Source organism: Melozone crissalis, unplaced genomic scaffold, assembly GCF_028551555.1.
Source record: "Melozone crissalis strain CALT ecotype California unplaced genomic scaffold, PUWL_Pcris_2 ptg000014l_1, whole genome shotgun sequence".
Taxonomy (NCBI): Eukaryota; Metazoa; Chordata; class Aves; order Passeriformes; family Passerellidae; genus Melozone; species Melozone crissalis.
This window is the reverse complement of record NW_026535792.1, coordinates 15,503,651-15,529,886: the sequence shown is the minus strand read 5'-3', so window position 1 is coordinate 15,529,886 and position 26,236 is coordinate 15,503,651. Positions and strand designations below refer to the sequence as shown.

Genomic DNA, 26,236 nt, shown 5'->3' with positions numbered 1-26,236 from the left:
TGTGCTGAGAGGGGGGCGTGTTCTTCCCAACAGGCTCTTCAATAAAATACTCAGGCACTGAAGCACAAACTGAGTAGGAATTTTTGTTCCTATTTCTGGAATTGATTCTCCCTCTTTTAAGGTCCCACAATGAAGCTGAAGCGTCTTGCTGTGCTCGAGAAATACCGAAATGAAGTAGACTCCTTCTATAAAGAATAAAAAGTGTTTCCTCCAAGCATTAAGAAAGATCTGTGAACAAAAGGAAGTATTTTCTCATCAAAAGTATTAACAAAGATTTATGCTTTAAGTTTGTAGTCTGTTGAACCAAACCACTAGAAAGCTGCTGTCGATTTAATTGTTCCTGATACCTGATCATTTGTCCTCTTTTTACAGAAGCATTTTTCTGCAGTGTGTCCATTCTCCAATACTGCTTTTACTTTATGACCTTAACGACTAAAACATCTTTCTGTTGTATAAAGCAGATATGACTAATTCCTCTAGATTGAAACATAACAAGTTTTTTATATAGTCTTCCATTTTTCTTTTTTTTTCCTTTTCTTCTACAGGATGTTTCCTGCAGCTCATGATATATTTTGCTAGATAGCAGTACTGCTTAATGAAACTGTCATACCCCTCTAGTGATAATTATTAAAAAAAATTTAAAAAATCAAAAGGGCTAGGATTTTTTTCCTTTCCCAGAGAACACTTTCTTGTTCATTAACATATTTTAGAACCTGAAGACATTCTTGTTTCTGTAATGCCTAGAATTCAGACTTCTATGAACATAGCAGTTCGCTTCTTAAGTCCATGTTGGAATAAGTATTGCTATTTCTCATAAAAAGAAATAATCAGAAGTAGGGCAATAGCTTCCTAAGACTGAAAGGCACAAAGGAATAACTACAGGAGCTCTCACATTAAAATACTATTACAGAAACTTCTTTAAAATTGTTTACAGTGCTATTCTTTGAGCAGTGTTTGTCAAATGTGTAGCTGCATGTTTCAGTATTCACATTGCACTAATTCTGACAAATGTGGGCTACATTTCTTCTTACCCATATGCAAAATAAATCCTATTATGAGAAGGGAATGCTTGGCATGAAGTTGTCTAAAGAGTGTGCTGAAAGTGATCTCTGGCAGGCAGTTCTAGTAGCTCACACAGGCAGGGCAGACCACAGCCCGTTATTGAGACAAAGAAATTATGCAGAACAGGATAAGGTTTCCATAAAAGTTCCATTACCAATCTCACATATCTTACAGACCTAAGATTTGTTGTAAGTACCAATAATCAGCTCAATATATAAGACAAAACAGCACCCTAGGATTATAAAAACAAAACGAGCAATAGGACTTTGAAAAGTTTATTCTTCCCCATCTTGTGCGCAATGGTAATTCAGAATTTCTTTAACAATATTAATCTGAAGGAAACAAGGAAGCAGCAGCTGGGAAAACACAGAAAGAAATGTTGCCCTATTCACAAAAAGCTGAGTGTGGGAGGAATAAATCTCCTCCAGCATGTTGTTAGACTGTATAAAAAAGCTGGGATGCTTACTTTAGAGAGTGACACCAGAAGTTGTTACTCCAAAGTCGTTTTACTTCTGAAACAACCAGCCCTAAACAGTCATACTAGATATTACTCCACTTAGTTACTTTCTATTAATAAAATGAAGCTGTAAGAAGCCTGCTTCTGGCAGGAGGGGTAATCCTGTGCTATACTAACAAGTATGAAAATACATATTTACTTGTCAGGTGCAGGAATGGAAGCAATACCTTGATAGTTACAGATCAGAATGACTCGAGTGACAATCTGCATCTGATAGGGAGGGGAAGGGAGGGCAACGAGTTGCTTTTGCACCCATTAAGCTTAGTAAGCAAGGAAAAAATAGATTCAGATCCCCTTGAATAGGGATGAAATGTATTTCTGGAACATAGGCACCAGAGCCAAACCGCTGATCTGCCTTAATCCATTTAGGACTTGTCTCTTACATTCAGAGTTTCTAGAATAAAATTACTGGTCAATACAGCACGACACACTGAACAGACTGTGCAGAAACTACAACACAAAAAGCATTCTAGCCGAAGTCATGAAATATTTAGTGTAAATTTGCAAAGTTAATACTTTCCTCTCACAATATATGGTGGAAGTAATTTTGTACTGTTTGCTCTCATTAGAAGTCTACTGTAAAGTGTGTTTCAGAGAGGAAAACTTGTAAGAATTATTTTGGTATATAGATTTGAAAAATAACTTCAGCATTAATTTTCACCCCTTGTTAATGGTTGTATATTTGTTTAAAATACAGAAATAGATTAAATCTCTAGAATTTAGTATTTCTTAATTCATGCCTTTTGTGGGCAGGGCTGTATTTCATTAATCACCAGAGTATTAAAGTGGTTTTCTTGTTGCTTCTAACACAAAATTGCTATTTTAAGTTATTTCATACCCGTTTCTGTGCATGAAGATCATCTTGTGCTACTCTTAGGCTGAAAACCTATGTTTTTAATTTCAACAAGATCAATAAAGTAGGTTTTAAACATTAAGGTGCATTTATATTTCACTAATCTGTCACTGGTTTGTTTGCATAATTTTTCTATGTGGAAAGTAAAACCTTCTAATTGAAATATTAGACAGTTACAGTGCCAATAAAGGAATTCACTTACATAAAAATGTTCACCAGATAGAAAAAAATAAATAAAACAAAGCACTTGGAAGAGTCCACCGAAAGCAGGCACAAGCATCATTTGTAGCCATTTGGACTAGATTTATTAATGGAGAGGCCTCAGCTAAAAAGTTTGCTCTCAAGAGATAAGCAAACTCTATGCATGTGGATATCAGGTTACATATATTTGTACTCTGTGACATGTCCTTCCAGAGTCCTCAGCAGCAGGAGGAGGTTTAGTCTTTGTCCTGTACTCGGCGGCAGATCTCATCTGTGAATTCCGAGCACTTGGCATTGCCTCCCAAGTCTTTTGTCAAGACCTGAAAGAAAGAAAGAAAAAATAATGTTACTGAAATGTATTATGGGGCCAGTCTTGTCTCTGAACAATTCTGGATGTTCTTATGATGTGTTGTCTATGGATGGTTAATAAGGTGAGCAGGAATACATCAAGTTTGAGTTCTGCATCCCATAGAGACTTTGTCAAAAAGCACTGTGCAGGGAGAGAAAACCTGAGTATCCATGAAGTACTTATAATGTTATCAGATTTCAATGTGATTTTAACATGATTTTATCCTAACTACAGGAATAATATGTGTGTGTGGTCAAAGCTCTACAAAGTGCTTTAATGGTGTAATTAATGATTAAGTATTTACCTCTTCAGTAAGAAGTTTGTCCTTTGGAAGTAAAATTCATATATGAAGGCTCAGCACAAGGACAACTAATTGAGAGTAATTCAGAAATATTGGGTCTTTTTTTAAATGAAACCCATGCAGAACAAGCAGACATAACTCTTAATGCTGCATGTTAACAATTCGCAAAATTTGCTTTGTTTATTTAAGAGAGAGGAAATATAGAGTTCAAAATCTCTTTCATCAATTACAACTCCTGTCTGGCATCATGAAGACAGTAAAATAAAAATAAAAAAGTGGGCAACATTACTTGTCCAACCTAGCTAGATTAAAGCACTCTAGGAGATACTTTTAATTATCAGTTTCCCTCCCATACACACAAATCTTCATTAACTTGTTGAGGGGAAGGGAAGAATAACAAGCAAGAGAAGCAATCATGGTTACTATTTTAGGACGTTGTAATTTAAATTGCATTATGGGGCCTTTCAATTAAAAAGATTGTCTCCATTGTGAGCATATAATCGTAACATTTTAAGTACCCATGTCAGGAAACTTGCACTGTTATCTTCCATGGAATTACTGACCTGCTGATGGAGGATATCATTTCCAGAGCAGTGAATGGCAACTTTACAGAAGCACCTCGTTATTCAGTTGTAAGTTTAGATTTTTTTTTTTTAACTGGCTCCTACATACAGCAAGATAGCTGCAAACTTACAAAATGATGACAACTTTTGGTTTCAGCATTCTTGTTACTTTTAATTACAAAGCAGCTTCTCATGGTCCTGCCTAAAATAAATGAACCAGCATGACTAGCTAATCCTCTTTAACTACAATCTTCAAAATCTTGACAACTATGTTTTCAAGAGATGGACATGAATTTAGAAGAGTGAACCAATAATGGTAAGATCACAAATTTGTCGTGTTTTAGAGCATAAGTCCCCTCTCCCTCCAATATCCCATCTGAGTCATTAATCTGAAGACACTCTCTTCCAAAGAGAAACATATACAATCCTCAGAGAAAAAAAGTTAATACTGGATAAAAACTGTTCTTTTCTTGTAAAAAATGAGTGAAAGCAGTAAGAATGAAAAAAGAAAATAATTAAGCTGAAAAAACAGAAGTATTACAGTCAGTACTGAAATACTATACACAAAGTGGATGATGAAGCCTGGGAAAGGGAAACGAGTGTCCTTCACTTCAGGATCCAGATTTCAATATATATGCTTTGTAGGCTTCATAAACTTTATAAGTGAAATGCTAAGACTTACTTAAAACACTTATCCCCTTCTTGAAAAACAGCCATCTAGTTCACTATTCTGGAGTTGATAAAACTGTGGAAATCTAAGATGAGCATTGCTGAGACAAAAGGAATGCTACAGCCTGTCCCCTTATTACTACAGGGCATATTTAATATCACCAAAGATAACAGAATTACTGTCAGAGGACAATGGCACTGCTCATGCAACACGCTAGCTCAGCAGGCCATCCCCCACCCTGGTGTGAATCTTCCATGTTAATTCTTGCTTTGATAGGATATGATTTTAATTCAGAGCATTTATTTGCACAGCCACGTTACCTTTCCATCTTTAATTGTATCGAAGCAAGCTGACTCAATCTTGGAGGCATGTTTGTGCATTCCCATGTGGCGCAGCATCATCACAGCACTCAGAAGGAGAGCAGTTGGATTTGCCATGTCCTTTCCTGCAATGTCTGGTGCTGTTCCATGGACCTAGAAATGAGAGTAAACCTATCTGTTATGTCATTAGGGCTGATTAAAATGTCCTCCTAGGCAATTGTGCAAGCAACCTGAGCCACAGGTCTTCATGTTAAAACAGGACTTACTTTGCTGTGATACAGTCAGTGGAAAGGAGATACCAAGGATCAAAACAATTCAGTTCAAAGACAAAACTAGGTCACCTAATACCTTTAAGTTGAGCCCATCAAGTTCTATTTCATAGAGGGTATTTATCATACAAGAAAGTGGGAAAATAAAGTATTGGCCAAAAAATGGATATGCAAAAAACATACATGGAATATTTACTTTAACCAGTCTCTCAAGGTAAAGCTTGAGTATCTGCACAGTAAAAAAGAGTTCTAGGAAGATCTTTGTTAGATAAATGTCAGCCACATTGTATGGCATGGAAAAGTTTAGATTCTCAAGCTGAGACAAAGTTATCACTGATCTCCCTTTGTGTGTAACAAGACTTACGGATTCAAAAATGGCCACGCCATTGGCACCAATGTTTCCGCTGGGTGTTACTCCAAGACCCCCAATGAGTCCAGCACACAAGTCACTGAAAAAAACCAACCACCAAATTAGAGAATCCATGAGTTTTCCCATATATTTTCCTCTCTGCAAGGTATTAAAACATTTTTGTTTATCAATCAACTGCAACTATAACTCAATTTATACACCTGTACAGTCTGAGAATAATACGGAAAAAGAACAGACGCTGTTAGCCTGTACCCCATCAGAACATTGGAAAATTTTTAGAACTTAGCAGAAGACAATATAATAAAGGAAAACTAAAAGGAAATTCCAAATACTAGAATAAAGCTGATAAGACACAGGCAAAACAAGAAGTAATAGAAGCACAGCATATCTATAGAAGTCTCAAAAACTAACTATGTACAGTTCTCTGTAACTATACAAAAATCTTACTTCCTCTGAAGGGGCCCAGAACTACTTTTCATATGTAAATTCCTTCTAAAAATGTGGAGGAATTTTGCTCAGGTGGGTGAATTACTGGTGGTTTTGTGGTGTACTGTGTGCAGCCTAAGGAACGTTTTCCAAGTGACACCAGACTAGCTTTTCCCCTCTTTACTCAACAGCCTGCAGGTCACAAGTCTGACATTAGCAGATCATCAGATATAAGCAATCTGCATTTGGTTTCCACCAGAATTACCATGGGGAGCAACAAACCAACTGTGCCTGTTGTCATCACACTGTAAGTCCCGAGCTGAACACACTGACTAACAAAGCTCTTAAAACTGTTTCACATCCATGCATAATTATTGCCTACAAACTTGGCTCATACTAAGCTAAGTTAGTCCTTAGCTTAGGACTAATAAGGAGAAAAGTTTGGATGACTTTGCAGAACAATATTTAAAGCTAAAAATAAACCACTTAAGTTACAAACAGCCTGGGGAAAAACTAAATACAGTCTGCATTTGTCACTCTAAATATTTAATGCTTAAAGAGAATAGATTGTCTTCTACCTATTCAGACCTATTCAGTCTAAGGAATATACCTGGAATTTTGTTCATACTTTTAGAGCAGCAGGTGAGACCTCACCCAGTGGTGACAGTGTCCTCTTCAAGAACAGACTCAAATTTATTGAAAATTGTTAGAATGATGAAATTTTTTATGGAATTTCCATGAGAACTTTAAAATGGTTGATGATGAACTGTCTGAAATGGTATTGATGATGCCACTCCTCTGATTTGATCTCTCTTAGTTAATACTCACACAGTAAGAGCTGCTGTGCACACCTTCATCAATTCTTAAAACACGAGGCATTGGTTAGAAATCTGCTTTTTCTTAGCATGCACAGCCTTATCACAGAGAGAGTGCTGTTTTAAGAGAAGCTTAAGAACCATTTTTTCTTATACTTAAGTTACCTTTAAATTTATTATCTGTACAAAACCAGGAGATGGATTCTAACATGTGAATAGTCAAACTTGTAAATAAAAATTCCAGTTCAGGATCTTTTCTCAATCTCTCCTTAGAGGTGTGAGAAGAAACTATTTTACATAATACACTTAATAGTCCAGATTAAAACACTTCATTTTACAGGTGTTTAATGGAATTTACACTCTACCAAATAATTTTACAGTTGGAGAAAGTGTGCTGATAGGTTTTGCCTTCAAGACACAAAGAACCCCTAGTATTAATGTTATTCAAATATAAAATTTAATTTGACAGTAAGGAAAAGTAACACCAAGAGCTGGCAGAATATTAAGAGGCCACACATTTAGTTCTTCAGTGACTATGCAGACTGATTTAAATGTATGATGAGCCCCCTGTGTACATCACAGTCCCACAGAACCCTACACAATCTGTTTTAGTGCTGAGGATGAGAAAGTTTTTCTCCAATATCTAACCAGGCATTCAATTCTCTATTTCAATGTAAGCCATTATATTCTACCCACATTTGGAGAAATTTCTCTCTGTACCATCTGAACAATATTCATAGCCTCCATAAGCAGAAACAGATTTTTTAAAATAAAAAGTACATTCTTATCATACAGCCCCACCCATTAGTATATTAATAATTGAAGCAGTTAATGTCTTGTTAAGAAGTGTGAGTGCATAAGATGATCTGGCTTGCATGTGACCTCAATGATTGTAGGGAAAGTATCCATATTTTACATGTTGGGAGTTTAATGAAAATCTCCATACCTGAGGATGTCACCGTACAAGTTTGGCATAACAAGCACATCAAATTGAGATGGATCTTGAACCATCTAGAAGGAAGGATATTTTCATTCAGGTTAAGAATTTAAACTAAAAAAAAAAATAACCCCAACTAAAACATAAATACTCACATTCAGACATACAGTATCCAGATACATTTCATTAAATTTAATATCTTTACAGTTTTCTGCTGCCTCCCTGCATTTTCTCAAGAAAAGCCCATCAGACATTCTCCTGCAATTAGACAAGCAAGAGAATATTGCAGTTATTGTAAGGAAGCATTACTGGAGATAAAGAAAACTGCATGCAACAGGGGTTTAACTAGCATTCAGAGACTTGATTTGTGACTATTTATCCCTCCTAAAATATTTCTGTATCAGTAGTTTAAACAGCATACATTAATTCTCAGAATGACTTACATTCATTTATGAAAGGCTTAGTGAATTTGTGAAGGTGATGCCACATAATATCAGATGTGTTATAACTCAGTTCAGTTTTAAGTGGTGTGGAAACTGCAAAAGACACCAGACACTTTCATCCTCAGTTTTAAAATTAATTTTCCTTGTTTAAAAGTTTCTAAAATAAGAGGTTTGGGAGGAAGGATTACTACAAACGTGCTAATAAGAACATTGGTACACAATTACATCAGCCTTGTCAATACTGAATCAGTATTGCCCATTTGTCTTAGGAGGCATTTACTTGAAATTTTCCCATTTTACTGACTCCGAGTGCCATCAGCAGAAGTTTCACATTTGAATAAGACTTAGGCAGTTATTTATGATTAAATTTTTGGGGATTTTCTTTTTGTTTTTCTCAAAAGAAGTGTCAACATACATGATATTTGCCTTGTGCACAGCAGTCACGTGGCTTCTCTGATTGTTTCTGGCATACTCAAAAGCAAACTCTGCAATGCGCTTGCTGGCTTCCTCTGTGATCAGCTTGATGCTCTGCACAACCCCATCAACAATCTGAAAGACAGGAAGTGCATCAACAGTGAAAGTTCATTCTTCCCATGTGGAACCAAGCAGCAGAATTCTGAATCAGGCAGAATGCATTTCACAATGGAGAAACCTTTTTATGGGTGTCAGACATTAAAAAAAATCCAACTGAACCCCAGTGAGATGGGCAAAGTCAGCAGTGCTGTGTGGGAACCCAGGGCATCCCTCTGGCTGGCCAGGATGGCCAAGACCCCTGCCAGGGGGCTCAGAGACCCTGGCACAGAGCCCAAAACACCTGTGGGTTTGATTATGACCTGTGGAGCAAATTACCAACCTTATATGAAGATCAGCAAGCCACAACAGTTTAAGTAGAATATTAGTAAAGTTATCATGGGGTGGAAAAGTAGATTTTAGGGTTTTTGGTAAGGAGGTTCAGGAGGCAAGATGGAGGGAACTGGGTGTGTCCAGCCTTTCTCCTTCTTCTTGGCCTCCATCTTCTGCTGTGATGTTGGCACTTACAGACTGGTTTACAGTAGAAGCTCACTGTCTAACATAGGTGATAGGTATTGGGAAGTAATTGTAAACATTGTATATGTAGTTTTTAGTATGAAGACATAACACTGCCCTGGGGGCAGGCAGAGTGCCTGGAACTGTCCTGCTAGACCTCAGCAGGGCAGGAGAAAATTTTTTATAGATAAGACACAATAAACAACCTTGAGACCGAGGAATGAAGAGCTCTGACTCCTTCTTTGACCACCGGGCTGGGAAAAGAGACTTTTAACAATCTCAGGGTCGCAGCGACCCAGAAAGGCCCTGAGAGTGCTGCAGCAGAAAGGCAGCAGAGGCAGCAGCAGAGGCAGAAAGGCAGCAGAGGCAGCAGCCAAGGCAGAAAGGCAGCAGAGGCAGAAAGGCAGCAGAGGCAGCAGCCAAGGCAAAAAGGCAGCACCCACCACGTGCTCGATGCCGCTGTACTCGCCCTCGGTGTTCTCGCGGATGGTGACGATGTTCACGTCCGTGTAGGGCGTCTTGTAGCCCTCGATGGACACGCACGGACGCACGTTGGCGTAGAGGTCAAAGGTTTTACGCAGCAGCAGATTCATGGATGGGTGCCCTGCAGCGATTGGGGTCTTCAGAGGCCCTACAGGAAAAAGGTACACGAGGATGAACAAGAAAATAAACCCCTCCATGGATCTGAGAGTGGAAACTATAGGTAAAGTTGGACTCCTTCAGAGGATCTCCAAATTCCTGTTTAACCCTTATGCTGGAATGCCATGGGAATTCTCTGTTCTGTCAACTACTGCACAGGCACATTCATCAGTGGGTAAAGGCCAAACTGCGAGCCTTACATGGAACAGATTTTACAAAATGTATTCATTAAAACATACAAAGATGCTGCTCATTAGGAACCTAGTTATTGCATACTGTTGTGTATCTTAGGAATGCCTTCTGCACAGAGTCCAAAGGTTGTTATGTAAACAATTTCAGCTACAATAACTATCAAACTTACAGCTTGGAAATTGCATGAACCTTTCCTGTGAGGACTGTTCCAAGATTACAGACAACTACCTGCCAGGCTGTCCCCTATTTTATTGTGCTACAGAGGAAGAACTCCGGCTTTACATCAAACTCATGAGAAACACAATAGTATTTAGTATCTGTGTATTAACCCCTAAAATACCTTTTAATCCCATTTTGTTTTTATCCATGGATTCTTTGGCTTCTGGGGGTATCATCCACTTCCCTCCTGGTCCTTGGATAGCCGTAACATTCCTCTCTTCCCACTGAATAGGTGCCTAAACACACACAATCTATGTTAACTTCAATGTAATGACTTTGCTTCAAGTTTTAACTATCACAAGAAGGTGTTTAAGGAATTTTGTCCAGGCCTTTCTAAACAGTATTTTCTCTGGAGAGTGAGGGTTTGAACTAAAGTAATTTTTTAAAAATGTAATTAAGTAATTTTTTAAAAATGTAATTAAGTAAGTGGAAATTAAATAGTGTGAGCAGCAAATCATCATAAATGTGAATACCACAATGGCACTCTAGATGTCATATACACAAGTGTCTTATATACAAGTCTTTAAAGGTTTTAGAGCTATTGAGTTCCTTGTATACAAGGGACAACATTGTAAAGCTGAATTCATCAAGGACTCGTCATCCCCACTGACTGGAAGACTGTGTATGACATAGATGTGTATCTGTTATCTCACTGAAAATCTGCACATGCTCCACAATGCTTTCTGAATTTGCATTCACCACAGGACTCTGAGTGGAGACAGGCTGCCACCCATTCATTTCATCAGGAACAACCACAAAAGAAAAGATACATCATTAAAGAAACTTGACGTTTTCAAATCCATGTTGGATAGTTGTAATACAAAGGGAATATGCCTGGGTACTGTTACTAATGTGGAACAATTTAACAGGCACTGAAGAGCTGTATTTCCTTTCAAGGAAACTTGAGAAGCTCTAGTGAAGTTTCTCAGGTAAGGGAAAGTTCTTGAATACAGTAAGTTTTCATCTCACTGAAGTTAATGTGTTTGGCAGCACAGCAACTGGATTGCTAAAATGAGCCAATCCTTTCACATACACTTTTGACCTGCACCTAAAGTCCTAATAAATGAAAGAACATCCTCTGTCAGTTACTCAGGATTACTACATCAGAGTGATTTCACATGACACTGAGTTCGTATTTCCAAAAATCAAACACAGCATTTGCTCTCAAGTCTTTACTCCTCTGTCAGCTCTGTCAGTTTCAAGGCATGCCTTGCTATCACATTCCTATAATTTATTAGCTGAAGCTTCAAAGTCTTTCTATTGGAAAGAAGTTTTAATAGCTTAAATACGACTTAATCTCTTAAAAGAGATTTTAAGCTTTTTTAAATATGCCTAATTAATATTTTTTGCTGTAGTTCAATTTGCAATGCTTATAGCAAGACAAATATGACTTACTTTGGCAGCATCAAAGATCTTCATGACAGCAGCAGAAATCTCGGGTCCTATGCCATCTCCTGGGATTAAAGTTACTGTTTGTACCTAGGTAAAGAAATATCAGTAGTACAACAAATGAATGTTTGTTTTCTACATAGAAAACGCCTTCATGTGTTGTAGGAACCAAGTAACTATTAGAAAACAAAATAAATTTCCTTTTACCAAATATTCACTATGAAGAACAGCAGTCCTGGACAGAAGGACTGGCTTGCTTTCCAAGGGAGTGAACAAATATTTTGAGAGAAATGTTTAAAAATTCACCTACTACCTATTCCTATTTCACAACAGAGGCTGAATATGAAAGGCAGATTCCTGCTCAGTACTACTTGAAATTAATTAATGTAGCATGCTTTCCTCTGGAAATCTGGAGAGCAAGTTGTATTACCTAGTTATGGCTCTGTTCCACATATGTCTACAGTATTATCAACATGCTGCATGGTACTGACACATGCTAGAAATGATGATGTGTATGAAAAGATACATTCACCTTAAAAAAAAGGTCATGCCAAGCTGAACTTCTCAAGTGACCTCCTAAAAATCTCAGACCCATTTTAAACAATACCAACTTATTTCCCTCTCATAATGTTCTCAGTTTTGTTTCTTTTTTATCATTATCAAACAAGTAAAAAAAAATTGCACAGCCGAGGCTCAACAAATAGCAGGGGAAGAATGTATTCTTCTTTGAAGAAAAAGATAAATTATCATCACTGTTCTAAGGGTATGTGCTCCAGCTAATTTTGTTTTATTTAAAGAGATCCAACAGCTTTTATGGGCTCATTATTGCCTACAGAAAAGGCAGCTCACATACATTATTTGAAAAACCCCCAGCAGAATCAACTCACAGGCCAGAACTTCGATATATATTGACTGATTAATTTTTTAACTTCTGAGCCAAAGAAATTCACTGCGCACAACAAAAAAACAGAGCTTCAGAAAAAAGAACACTGATGCTGAGCAAGCTGTCACTGGTGAAATGCCTTGAGAACAGTATAGTGCTGTCTGTCAGCACTGCAGGGCTCCACCTGAGCCTGAAACTGTTGTGTGCTCACTAGAACCAGGGGTGCCTCACCTTGTGATTCTTATACTATATAAGTGACCTTTCAGTTTCTTTTCTAACTTTGTACCTGCTGTTCTACAAAACTTATCATGTTAGATAAGTTCCTCTAAAAACCACAGTTCCTCTTGAAGATTAAGTCCTGCTTAAGAGTGCTGAGCCCTGCTCCTGTCTTCACCAAAAAGAAGGCCCATGGGCACTTCAAACACATACACAAAGAAGAAGGTAAAACATCTACAGGGAAATACACAACGTCTAAGATAGTTTAAAGAGGACCTTGAAAAGGCAGAATTTTAGATGCAAGGAGTTCTAAAAGCAGCAGTAAAGTAAATCTAGTGCCTAGAGGGAAGTCTGCAAAAGAAAGAAAATGAGAAGCTTCTCAACAATCTTTCTACTTTGCCCAATATATATTTGCTCATTCCCAGATGAATTCCAGAAGACTGGCTTATGTCTGTATTTTGTGAAAACTTTCCACACCACTTCTATTTTTTGCTAGAGCCTTTTATATTCTCACAGTGATGTGCAATTGCCAGTGACAGTGATTAACTGATAGAAATCCAGGATGGCATTAAGAGCACACATGTTCACTTGTTTGGCCCTTATTTTTTGGGAACGTAAGAATAACAACAGTGATCTTATAAACTTCCAAACCCACTTATTGAGAAACTTCTTAAAAGAAAAAAATGGGACTATTATACTCACAGCATTACCAAAACTTCTGGTCACCTTTTTTTGGCTTTTGAAAGCACCTAGCAATCGAGAAACCTGCAAAAATCCAAACCAAAAAGATGCTCTTTTACTGCACAAACAGGATTTTACAAGTCTAACAATATTGCAGCAAATCTTCTTTTTAAAGTGATATTGCTTTAAATCTCCTAACTCAAACTAGTATAAAAATCCAAATGAAACCAGAGTACCCAGTGCTTTGCCAAGTTGCAGTCGAACACTCAGAGCAGCAACTCCTTGTGAATATTCTTAGCACAAGGTGAGCCCAGGACAGCCGTGCTTTGCCCCATGCTCTGTCCTGCCTGGGGGCCCTGCACCCCACTGGAGTCCTCTCACACACAATGTTGGAAGCAAACATGCAGGAAAGCAGGAACTCTAAGCAAATAACATCATATGCTAAGGACAAAGACATGCAGAAAGCAAAGCGAAAAATCAAACACTTCACTGGGAGCAGTTGGGTGGACAGTATCTTTACACATTTCAGGTGATGTTTCCAAAACTACTTTACATTTTAGTGTCATTGCTTCCATTCAAACTGTGGTGAATTTTGTTCTTCTACCTTTTATACCTGTAGGTGTTGTAGTGCTGCCTTCTGCATGCCTGATGGTTTTTTAAAAGTGGAACTGAAATGCACATTGAAGACAAAATTCACCATACCAACAAGTCTACACATCACAGTCAAAGAATTACATCTTCTGAGCATTCTGAACTGGCATAAAGCTTCAAAACTGGGATAGTATCTAAGCTTAGGCTCTTGCCCAGCTGAGCTCCATGGACAAAATCCTTACTCTGCAGAAAAATCACAGCCTCCCAATCTTAACCTCTTTAGGATTATTGATGCCTCTGGGACTTAAGAGCCAGAAGACTTCTAACTGCTCACACTACTTCAATTCTGCCATACTCACATATGCAGGCTGTCTGCAGCTATCAGGCTAGAAATGACTTTGACAATTCGTACCTCTCCTGTCCCACCTGCATTTGTTATTTCTTTACTGACAGAATGGTGTGTAGCAAAAGGAACAAACTATGTTGGCACCAACAGAAACAACTAGAAATAATACAGTTCTCATATTGTAATGATAATAAATTAAAAAATTATAAAATAATATAATTATCGTATTGCAATGAACACTGGGGGAGAAGTAATCTAAGCTAGATCTATTTTTACTTGTAACCCCACATGAGATTTACAAGGTCACTGCAACAGGCAAGCAGAGTTTACCAAAGCAGGCCCTATGGTTGAGGATGAAGGCAGAGCAATCAAATGAAAATGTGAGGCGCACTGTACAGGGTGTTCTCATGGTACAGCTCCTGCACATAGAATCAGGATTCACATTCCAGAGTAGCTCTGGGAAGAGCACAGTCTGTCTTGTCAGAAATCACGGGCCTAGTACATTATATTGAAGTTCAACATTGGTAACACCAATGTAGAATCCACCCAAGGAAAACTGATCCATTCTGACCTTAAAGTCACGTGTCACGATTAGCTCTTGTCAGTTCTTCCTTACTTTAGCACATAAGGTTAAATGGGGCGGCCCCAATGACTTTGCCTCAAGCAGGCTGTCATTTAAAGGTACAAAACAAATTTCATTTACTCAAGGCAAAAACCCGTATTTCCGTGACAGCCCCGTGATACGGTTTGCGTTTCAGAATGGTTCAGAGCTGCAAATTCCAGAGGACAGGTTGGGGACCAGAACGTGGCCAGCCAGAGCCCGGCAACAGCTCTGCGCGGGGGCTCTGCATTGCCCGGTCCCGCGGGCTCTTTGCGGCAATGGCGTTCCGGGCTGTGCTGGCTGCCCCGTGCGCACCGGGAGCTGCCCGCGGCCGCGGTGGTCCCGCCGCTGCTGTGACCTCTACGGCGCGACCTCTCCGCAGGCCGCTCCGAGGGATGGCGCGGCGCCCCCCGGCCGGGCCCGCTCGAATAACGGCCCCCGCGGCCCCTTCCCGCCGCCGGCCCGGGGAGGGGGGAGGAGGAAGGAGAGAACCCGCGAGTGCCGCGGGGCCGCCATTCGGCCCGAGCCCCGCGGCCATTCCCCCTCGGAGCGCTGCCAGGGCCCGGCGGCACTGCGACCTTGCGGCCGGCGGCCGCGCCTCAGGCACCACCAAGCTCCGGGCGCGTCCCGGGCGCCGCGGAGTAGGGTCCGGCCCGTCCCCCTGCCTACCGTGGGCATCCATGCGGCCGCGGCCATGACGCTCCCGGGCACCGCGGCAGCCAAGGCCCGAGAGCTCCGCGCCCGCCGCTAAACCGGAACCGGCGCGCGGGGAGCGGCGGCCCCGCCCCGCTCCGCGAAGCCCCGCCCCGGGACCGCCGCTGCGCCATCGACGCGGCCCCTCAGCTGCCGCCCGCCGCCGCCTGAAGCGGTCCGAGCCTCCTCCGCGGCCCCTCAGCTCCTGCCCGCCGCCGCCTGAGGCGGTCCGAGCCTCCTCCGCGGCCCCTCAGCTCCCGCCCGCGGCGGTCCGAGCCACTTCCCCTGCCCCTCAGCTCTCGCCCGCTGCTGCCTGAGGCGCTCCGAGCCGCCTCCCCGGCCCTTATCCCGCTGCCCGGTGGAGGTGCTGCCGGGGAGCTCCCGCTGCCGGTGCGGGAGGCGCCGAGGCGGACGGACGGCCTGGTGCCGCCGGAGGATGCGGGGTCGTTTATGGGAAAAAAAAAAATAGTTGCTAAGAAAGACGCCAGATTTTTTTAAAAGCCTCCTAAGCCCATGTAAAGTGTTTTAAAAAAGGCTGTTGAAATCGGGACAATTTAAGACTTCTTTTTGCCCTCATTTCTGAGGTTAGTGATAATAACAACCTGTCTCGTTATTTTTAAAAGCTGATTCTGTGTCAGTCGGAGGAGCGGCGGGGGCCCTGAAGGCGCAGGGTCCGTCCCCGGCAGCTCCGCGGCCCGGCTGGGGACAGACACTGTGAGGCAGCTTGAGCTCGTACCTCTGGGAATGGCCACTTTTAGAAACTACCTATTTACACTTAGCAACATTAAAATTTGAGGTTTGTCCCAGATAAATTTCGTACCAGTTTTTGGTAATAGAATTAGAAGATTAGTGGCCTTTCTAGTTTCTTAGCTCAGCATTGGTAACTATATACATAGTGAAAAATATATTCATGCTGCTTTCTTGTGTTTGTGACTGTATCTGCATCTACATTGTTAGGTTGCCCTTGGATTGAAAAGTGGGGGAAGGGGAGATACTGTGGAGAATTCTTCTACACATTTTCAACACCCATTTCTCTATGTCTTGTGGGTGTTGCTATAATAATGCTAATAAGGCATTAACAGTGGCTGGTTTGGCTCTGTTCTGAGAAGGGCTGCACAAGACAATAATGAGTAGTTATTTTGCTTAAGAAAATAATGCCTCTGAGAAGACAACAATACTGTCTTTCCTCTAGTGATCACTATATTGTCACTCCCTATGGGGAAATTCATTATATTACATTTAGCCTGCTAAGGCAACCATTACATGTATTATTATTTTGTCCCTGAGGCAAGATACTGTCTTGTGTAAAATACCTTAAAAAAAAAAAAAAAGGTAATGTCTATTTATTATGGATAAATTAGGCTTAACAAAATGCACTCAGAAGCCCCCCTTTTCTAACATGGGGTATTTTTAAGCTAGATAGATAAGATCATAAAACCAATGCATTTTCACACAAGGTTTTCCTTTTTGTTTATTTTCTTTAGCATTAAAACTCTCTAGAAAGTTCCTGTTCCTCATAGCGAAGTTGGCAGCTTTCCCTGGTTTGAGAGACATGAGTTCTGCATGTTTCTCAAGCTGTTTATTCATTCCTCAGAGCTCAGAGCATCCTCCCATCCACCATGTGCTGGAAAAGCAACTTTTTAACCCATTGCAGTGGCAAAAACTGTAATTTTTTGCATATTTCAGATTTTCATAACTGTGTATTTACAGTTCATGCAATTGTATTGTTTTCTAGCTCTGTAGCATCTTTAAGGAACTTTTTTTTTTTTAGCTCCACAGCAGCTGTATAAGGTGAGTGTTATTACTTTTTCTTTATTTTATGCAAACAGAGTTTTGAATAGCTTTCCAGTAAGAAAACAAATCCCAAAATCTCAGGGGAGATTTTTACAGCATCAATGGAGGATAGAACTTCTCCCATTCCACATAGTGATCACAGTTACTCACACCTGCATTGGGCCCCAGGGACTTGTGCAAGGTAGCAACAGAATAAATGTTCAGGCAGCCCCTCTGAATCAAAACTGCTGTTTTGCTAACAGAGTAACTGTTCTTTATGAACAATTATTCTGCAAGGAAACATCTGTGTGAGGGGGAAGTTGTTGGAATACTTGGTGTAATGGGCATGAAATTTCTTGGGTTCCTTTCTCCCCTACTAAAAGCTGTAGCAAACCAATATGTGAAAGCAGCAGATGTGCAAGGTGGTTGTTAAAACTCTGTGTGGATCCTCTTGTGGTGAAGTGGTCTGTTCAGAGCAGCTTGAGCCTCCTTTGGTGAGGAATTGGAGTTTATGCTTAAACCACCCTCCCATTCTCACTGCATGATTCACAGAGGCAACTTAAGGTACTCTGACCTGTCTGTTGGAGGCCATTAAACTTACCTCTCCTAATAAATCAGATCAATCACCTGTTGTGGCAGCCAGGGCTTGCAACACTTCAGAGCAGAGAGATTTGCACCAAAGGCTGTGTGGAGCTGCCAGCCTGGCACGTCCCACTGCCTGAGCTGTGCCCAGCCGAGGCCATGGCAGCTGACAATACCACACTGACAATAATTCACATCCTGCTGTCCAATACTACACTGGGGGGTGAGCAACAGTGTATTTCCTGCTCTGGGATTTACACTTCTAAAGCAAATGAGCAGGGGCTGTTTAACCATTGTCTCTGGTACAATGGGCAGTGAAATGGCAAGACTATTCTAGATATACTGTCCCCCTTACAAATGCAACCTATTGCAAGATGTTTGTTATTTCTAATAGCTTAAAACCACTCAATTTGGCAAACAGTTTTTTAAAAACTGAAATATAGTGAAATGTAGTGCTACTGGTAGTATTTAAGGTCAGTTCTTGCACATTGAAAACTATAGATTTGTTTCAACATGCAGGCATTAAGTTTGCTTAACACCCAACTGGCAAATAAGGTAATCTTTGATAAACAGGAACAGATAGAAGTCCAGAAGAGTAAACTGGAAGATCATCTGAACTTTGACATGTACAAACAAATGGGAGTGAAAAAGACTTTGTGTATTCTATGTCTTTAAATTTGACCCAATTGGCACAGCAAGGTAATTGTGCATTGAGCTGTAGTGACCACTGTGATATGCTTGAGAAGAGCCAGCTGGTTAACACTTCTGTCTGAATCCTCTGGCCTACATTGTAACCACAAGTAAGCCTTACCTGGTTAATGCTTTCCATCAAGCTCCTCTGCTATTTTACTGCTGTTATTTTGATTCAAAAGACTGAGAGTTTCTGATGAGTTTGGCATCTAGGATACAGGGGAAGCAGCCAGGAATATAAAAGCAGGTGAAAAACCAAGAGATGGGATGTCAGCTTTTCACTGTAGGAGTGTTGTTAAGCGTACAGAATCACAAGATTAAAAGATACTGAGCCACATCCACCCCTGCTGATGATTAACTTCTGTATAATGACATTAGAGGTAATTTGGCCATTTATACTTAATCTGATTTGCATAGATGGGCAGCTTGAAGTAGGTGGCTGTGAATGGAATGCCATTTCATGCAAATCACTTGCCTAAGTATTGGTCTGGTCTGATTGAGAGCAGCTGTTATCTCTTGCATTTTAGTACCACCAGATCAGAGATATTAACTATGCTTAATTATATGTATAACCACTAAAGCCAATGATGGAGCTCATTCAGAGTTGAGGACAGGTAAGAACTTTCAGAACAGTGCAAGTTCTTAGTCTCAAGGGGCCCTTATAGATTGTTGGGTTTTTTTGATTTTAAAAAAATTGAAATACTGTATTTTGCAGGTTTTTAAAAATTATTTTTAATATTCTGACTTACCTGTGGAGTACTTTTTGGAACATAATAGGAATCCAATGCCACTACACACCAATGAAAAGGAGAAAAAAAGCACCAGTGGCTGGGAAAACAGAGATGGATTTTGCCATGTGACAGTCAGTACAACTGTGTGGTATTTGAACAGGTGCTTGCTGCTGTCTTGGTCTGATGGTAAATCATTCTGTTTGTATTTTCCTTACTACTCTAGCTTCTTCCCTCTTATTTTGAAACTCTGCTGCAATATGCTGTATGGCTAGAATGCATTCTTTGATGTTACAATTCTGATGTTTGCTTATTGCTAATAAGTCTTATTGCCTACATCCTCATCCCAAGGCATTTATTTTGTATATGGGTTATACCTTGTAATTTTTGTAGCTCAGGGCAGTGCTGGTTTGCAGCTAATCAAACCTGCATTTCTAAATCTTATAATTTGAATAAGCCATCTCTTACAACAGTCTGTGGTTCAGCACTTTTTAGAATGTTTTTACTACACATCCAACACACTTCATAGGATGTTTTTACTATGTATACAATATATTTGCTTTCGCTATTACTTTTAAATGCTTGTTGTTACATGCCAAGGTAAAGTGAACTCCTATTATCCAATCCTGCTATCAGGCCAGGATCATTAGGAGCTGTAGGGAAAAGCACACGATAATTCTCCAAGTGTTTTTATTAAACTTGCTATCTTGATGAGGGCATATTGACCATTGGCAGACTACAAATAAACAAGTTGGAAATTTTACCCTGTTCCGTTCCAAAGTGCCTGAATGGAAAGTGAGCTTATAATGGGTCCTTCATCCTTTCTCACTCAGACTTCTTCCTGCTGTTGTTATAAGAGCTTATCATTCTGCAGATGTCGGATAATATGATTTTGTTTGTCTGCTTCTCATAGATACTCTTTTATTTTTTTTACTTTCCCGTCAGTAGGGTTGTGGTGCGCTAAAACACACCGTGAGCCCTCTACTGGCACTGTCTGCTTTTGCTTTAGCCTGTGCTAGAGGGTTTTCCTTCCCAGCTGTGCTTACTTGAGCCGAAGGAGGGAGGATAGCGTCTGTTTAACTACTTTAATATTGCTGACTTTTTAAACTTTAGTTCATGTGCGAAGGAGTCCTTGTGTTCGGTGCTGTAACCGGCAGTTTGGTACCTTTGGGGGTGAGCTCGCATCCTCGCTAGGCACGGTGCAGACACGAGTATTTCCCGCGGGAGTGGGGCCGTGAGGACGCGGTGGGGCTGATGTAGGACTCGGTGAGGCTGATGAGTGGGGCCGTGAGGACACGGTGGGGCTGATGTAGGACTCGGTGAGGCTGATGAGTGGGGCCGTGAGGACACGGTGGGGCTGATGTAGGACTCGGTGAGGCTGATGAGTGGGGCCGTGAGGACACGGTGGGGCTGATGTAGGACTCGGTGGGGCTGATGTAGGACTCGGTGGGGCTGATGAGTGGGGCTGATGTAGGACTCGGTGGGGCTGATGAGTGGGGCCATGAGGACACGGTGGGGCTGATGAGTGGGGCTGATGTAGGACTCGGTGGGGCTGATGAGTGGGGCCATGAGGACACGGTGGGGCTGATGAGTGGGGCTGATGTAGGACTCGGTGGGGCTGATGTAGGACTCGGTGGGGCTGCGCCCAGCCGCGCTCCCCGGGCAGCCCGGGGCAGGCAGGGCAGCTCTCGGAGCCGCCGGGGCTCTGTCTCCCCGTTCGCTCCCCTGCTCCCAGGCTGGCTGGGGTGCCCGGCAATACGGCTGCGCTGGGCAGCGCCACCGGCTGGCGCAGAGCTGCTCCAAAACCTGGAGGTGCCGTGAGGAGCGCCCTGAGTGAGACCCCGAGAGGAGAGAGCTGCGTTCTGCTGGGAGCGGCTGCTCGGGGTTTGGGTTATAGAAGCTCCGTATGCATCTTAGAAAAGCATCTGAAAAGGGGCAGATTGGTATCCCTGGTTTTGCACGACACCTGCCTGTGATTTTAACACTTTCCTTCTTGGCACACTCCAGTCAAGCCTTTGGAAAGATTTCCCAGATTGTGTCCTTCCTCACTGGGCAGGTGCAATCCAAACCAGTTCAATGCAGGCTCTGGGATTTTTTCAGCACACTCACGGAGTATACGTGCTCTAAATGCCTACAATACAGAGGAATCCAGCTACTTCTAATGGGATGCATTTGCCGAGAGGAAGAATTCCTCATTTAAGATGGGCAATAAGCAAACAATATTTACTGATGAACAGCTAGATGCCTATCAGGTAAGATATCTTGGTTTGCATTCGGGGATGAAAGGGAGTAATCTACGTATATTTATGATTTGGGTTTTTGTTTGGTGTGGCGAGTGGTTTTTTTCCAATATAATTGAAGACTTTCTTTCTAACCTGCATGTATATATTCTACTGTTCCTTCCAGCAGCTGTAATAATATTCTAAGGCTGGGTTATTGAATATATTAATTTAATTCCCTCTCTGTATAGAGGGAGAACGGTCACATCCTCAGTGTCTGAACTAGGAAGCAGAATAAAGATTGTGACTAGCTGGACAATAGTGTAGCACCTTCTCTACCCAATGCCTTTTGCTGACAATAGAGCAGAAAGGAATAAAATAGATCTTGTCTAACCTCATCGTAAGTAAGTGGGCATTTCATGTCAGGGGTAATTTGGTACTCCTTTATTTACTTAACATTGTATAAACTGCTTTTAAATAGGGTAAAAAGAAAAAAAAACGGATCTCCTCCTAAAACATGTTTTTAGTCATGTTTCAGCATGCTGCAAATCTCACTGAAATGAATTTCAGGAAGCTGTCTGCACAGCATCTTGAACAAGTTTCTGAAAATACAGTGAAGCAAAGCATTGAGTAGAAGTGTGCTCAAGAAGGAGGCAGCTAACTACTTATTAAGAGAGGCAGCCAGGGCTGGCTGCATTGCCCTTTTCTTCTACATGAAGTGATAAACATTGAATTAGCAGCACACAAAATCAAGATTTAGTTTATCTTGTGATAAACTAAAGGTAGACCCTTAAGGGACTGAGTAACTTAATAACATTTTACCTTTGTGATCTTTGATTAAAACTATTGAAGTAGAATCTATTATTTTAGTTACTAATTTTATTTCAATTCATTGCTAAAACTATGTGGACTTCTCAGAGGTATAACTATTGAGCCATGGGGTGAGGCCAGGTGTATATGATCAAGTGGTTACCACTGTTATCCCACACTGAAAGTAAGGCATAAACGAAATGCTTTTATAAATACCTAGTGGGGTTTTTTGTCATTGTAGGAAATGTGACAGTGGGCCTTCTTAATTTCCACTTTGTTACACCACACTTCTCACCAGCAGACTGTAATGTATTAACCTGAATTAATGATCTTAGACTTAACAGTCCAAGATCCAAAAAAGCTTTTTCGCCTCCCTGCTGGAGAGGCAAGAGAGAAATCAAAGATCTGTGAAGCACCAGTCTCCCTACTAACAATAGAAGTGAACACAAAGCAGAGCACAACTGCAGTGAAACAAAACAAAATCCAAATGTAATTAATGTTATCCTCTTGACATAAACTGGCAAATGCAAGAGCTGAAATGTCATCCCTAATTCAGTGCTCTTCATGTAGAAATTGCCTCTCTCTAATGGCTTTTGCAGCCCCTGCCTTTCATAATGCTGGGTAATTGATCTCAAAGCCTGGCAAGAGTTTGGCCCAGTGGATTGAGTCGCCTTTGGGATTTCTCTGTTACAGGCAGACTAGCAGTTCATTAGTGTAGAGCTAGACAGTTTTTGACTATGTTTGGCAAGTACCATAAAATAACAGGTTTCAGGACGATAACTGGCCTGCAGAATTTGTCAGGAAGGAGTATTAGCCTCATGCTGTGAAGAATCAGATAAAGACATAATTTTGATAGTGATTTGCCTCTGATTTATTAGTTTAGCATCTCTGTCGAGTCTTTTAAACAAAAAGATCCTGGGCTGACTGCTGGAGTCACCCACACAGAGAGCTCTTGCCTCTCCACACTTTGTAGACAGCACTTTGTACCTGGAGCTGTTTGGCTTGGAATTTGCCATCTTACCTGCCATCTTCTCATTTGTGGAATTTCTTCAGAACAGAAAAAGGAAGAATGGGGCCACGTTTCCATAATTTTTTTAATGCAGGTTTTTCATGTCTTGAGCCAGCAGCTGAGTTACCAGGGCCTCTAAACCATGGGCAAAAGTAAAACACAGTGTACCACAGTCCACTTTGCAACAGTCTGTTGTGCACATCTGTACCCCAGTGACCAGGAAGGCATCTACATATAAATTGCTTTTATAAATTGATCATTGAGTCTTTTTCTTCCCCTAAAGCAGTTTCTTGTGAATTTATGTGCCTGTGAGTTAGTTCTGTACTCCTTACAACAGTGGTCCAGTGATACTATGAACAGTAGTACAGTGTTCATAGTATCAGCATTCAGAAGCAAAAGTGTCAATCTTTTTTGTAAAATTTATCTTGGTTGTTCTCTTTTTTTTTACTTCCTCACAGTTCCTATTGGTAGACTGTTCAAAACCTCACTCACCTCATGGTTAGACTTATAATTTCCTAATTGAAATCTGTTTCTGGACATTGTATTATCTGGTTGTCCCTTCTATTATTTCTGTCTTTTGTACAAATTGCTTTGAGCTTATAGCACCTAATGTTGTTTCAGGTGGAAAATTTTTATAATTAAAAAAAATGTGTTGTGTTTTATGTGCTTGTTCTATAAAATACGCTATGAGGTGAAAAAGTGAGAAGTTCCTGTGCCTAAAGTATGGTAAAACCTGTGCAAGTGGCTTTGGCTTTAGAGACTGAAGATTAAGCTGCAGAAAAATCACCTGCTTGAAAAGCTGGCATACATAAATCTCAGGTCATTAGTGTGATATTAATGAAATAAAAGAAATCAAATCATTTGATTTATCTAAACCTTTCTGAAAAGCCTATAGATGCACCTTTTTTGCATGTAAATTGTCATATTGAAAAGCCAGTTGTTAGCAGAACTTTTGACTTTAATTAAAGAATTGTATATGTGGTCACCTACAGGATATACACACCTCAGTGTTTTCAATGGACAATTTTTAAATGCTCTTCATTAAGTTTGGTAGCCAGCTGAAACTCTTTGTACAAGAGACCTGTGATAGAACTTGATAATACTAAACCATTCAGATTTGTTTGTTTTTAAAATCCAAGTAGGTAGAGGCAAAGTAAAGAAAAGAAATTTTCACCTTTCCAGGCTAACACCTTGTCCTAACACCTGCTATGAAGATCATATCACCTGTTATTATCATAGTGTTCTTGTTGGCAGCTCTTTACATTTTCAGAAGATTGGTGAAATGTTTTGCAAATTAGGCTTTTGGTAGCATTGGGTTGCTCGTAGAGATTCACATCATTTAAAATACTGGCCTTCTGAGAAAAGGAATTTTACTAGGCATTTATGATTCTTATGCCCTTTTTTAATACAGAAAATGTGAAATCTAACCAAGGTCTGGTGAGGGAGAAGATAAGTATTGATAGGCAAGAAAGATGGGTTTCATTGCAATAAAAGAACATTTAAAAATTAAGATTTTAAAAGCTGCCTACAGATTTTGGAGGTCAAGTCTCATATTGAGAAAAGAAAATTAACTGAATTTTTAGGGTGTTTTGAGTGTGTACAGATGTTTGAAGCAATGGAAAATACAAGTATGCTGTAAAGCAACTTATTGATTGATTCAGAGCCATTTATTCACCTCGATGCACAGCATTTCTAACTGTAAAACAATTGTATTGGGTAGGAAATGCAGAGAAACTGCACTTGGGTTGTGGACAAACTCCCGCACTGTTCAGTCAATCTAATTTCCTTTTCTGGGATTACTTGAATCAAGAGATCTGAATTCAGTACAAATTCAGTGATCCTTTTGTTTTTTTGTTTTATTTCCCTTCTAGAACCTAGAGATTATAAAGCATATTACTGGTTTTATTGCAAGCCATTTGTATTTGTTCATTAATGGTATTGTTTACTCTGCATTATTTAATGCAGTCTCAAAACAAACTGATGTTTACCCTGGCAGTCTTATAGGCAAGATTGCAATACAATATAGTATGATGAAGTAATGGCTTTCTTCTTTTACACAAGAATTTCTCTATTACAGAGCTCACTTTTTCCTTTTATCAAAATTGACATCAAAGTGCAATTCAGCTATATTTCATGAGCATTAAGCAAAACCAGATTAAACAAGTTATGTTATGATCTGTCAAGAAACACCATTTGTAAAGTAAACCACGTTCATCAAGCTGTCTTTTAAAAAGCCATCCAGACTTCACCCAGGGTCTTGGAAAATTAATCCTTTGCAAGAATACAAGAAGTGCATTCATAGGTTCCCCAGGATCGTCTGTAAAAAGCAGTTTTGATTTGATACAGAATTGCTATTATTGTGCAAGTAAAAGTAGCATAATAATGGAGCAAGTTTTCTGTGAAAATATCTTTTGTCAGGTTCTTGTTTCATGTTACCATTTGGTGCATCTGTAGATTGAACAAAATTACTTTTGTTGGCAGTTTGCTTTTTTTCAGTCCTTGCTAATGTCTGACTTGTTTTTACTCCCCTGTTGCCATATGAATATGTAAACAGGTCCTTACAGATGCAGATTTCTTCCTTCTGAAACTCAGTGGGTGTTTGGGTTGGTTTGGGTGTAATTGTGAATATATATGATGACAAGTAAGGATGAGCTGTGTGGTAAAATTTTCATTGGTGCAAACAGCATTTTTAACTCATTGACTCTGTTAACTCTTTATATACTAACAGTGATGAAAATACATAAATATCTTGCAGACTCAGTCTTGCACAACTCCAAGCCAGTCTTAGTCATGTGGAATGTAGAACAGAAGTATTGCATTTGTAAAACATTGCTAGAACAGAGTTAATAATAG

General features: G+C 40.3%; 3 protein-coding genes across 6 annotated transcripts in view; 2 read left to right on the top strand and 1 right to left on the bottom strand.

Moving 5' to 3' along the window:
* ACSBG1 (acyl-CoA synthetase bubblegum family member 1) overlaps positions 1–2,514 on the top strand; it is a 35,165-nt gene extending 32,651 nt beyond the window's left edge. For both annotated transcript variants that reach the window (XM_054272541.1, XM_054272542.1), the window contains one exon: positions 122–2,514. In XM_054272541.1, coding sequence (XP_054128516.1) covers positions 122–198 — 77 coding nt within the window. In that variant the 3' untranslated portion in view covers positions 199–2,514. The remainder of the gene's footprint in view (positions 1–121) is intronic.
* IDH3A (isocitrate dehydrogenase (NAD(+)) 3 catalytic subunit alpha) lies at positions 1,322–15,626 on the bottom strand. The gene is made up of 11 exons (XM_054272544.1): positions 15,549–15,626; positions 13,363–13,425; positions 11,568–11,651; positions 10,294–10,408; positions 9,566–9,753; positions 8,512–8,645; positions 7,809–7,911; positions 7,663–7,727; positions 5,470–5,554; positions 4,837–4,989; positions 1,322–2,953 (listed from the first exon to the last, which is right to left on the bottom strand). Exons 1-11 carry the CDS (start codon positions 15,573–15,575, stop codon positions 2,870–2,872), a joined length of 1,101 nt encoding a protein of 366 aa, XP_054128519.1. The 5' UTR covers positions 15,576–15,626; the 3' UTR covers positions 1,322–2,869.
* A 316-nt stretch (positions 15,627–15,942) lies between these two features.
* The window catches only part of CIB2 (calcium and integrin binding family member 2), a 36,309-nt gene continuing 26,015 nt past the window's right edge, over positions 15,943–26,236 (top strand). The window contains exons 1-3 of one of the 3 annotated variants that reach the window (XM_054272769.1): positions 15,943–16,156; positions 17,344–17,363; positions 21,446–21,597. In XM_054272769.1, coding sequence (XP_054128744.1) covers positions 21,547–21,597 — 51 coding nt within the window. In that variant the 5' untranslated portion in view covers positions 15,943–16,156; positions 17,344–17,363; positions 21,446–21,546. Of the gene's footprint in view, positions 16,157–17,343; positions 17,364–21,225; positions 21,598–26,236 lie in introns of those variants that run through there. The other 2 variants (XM_054272771.1, XM_054272770.1) reach the window with 2 other exon arrangements.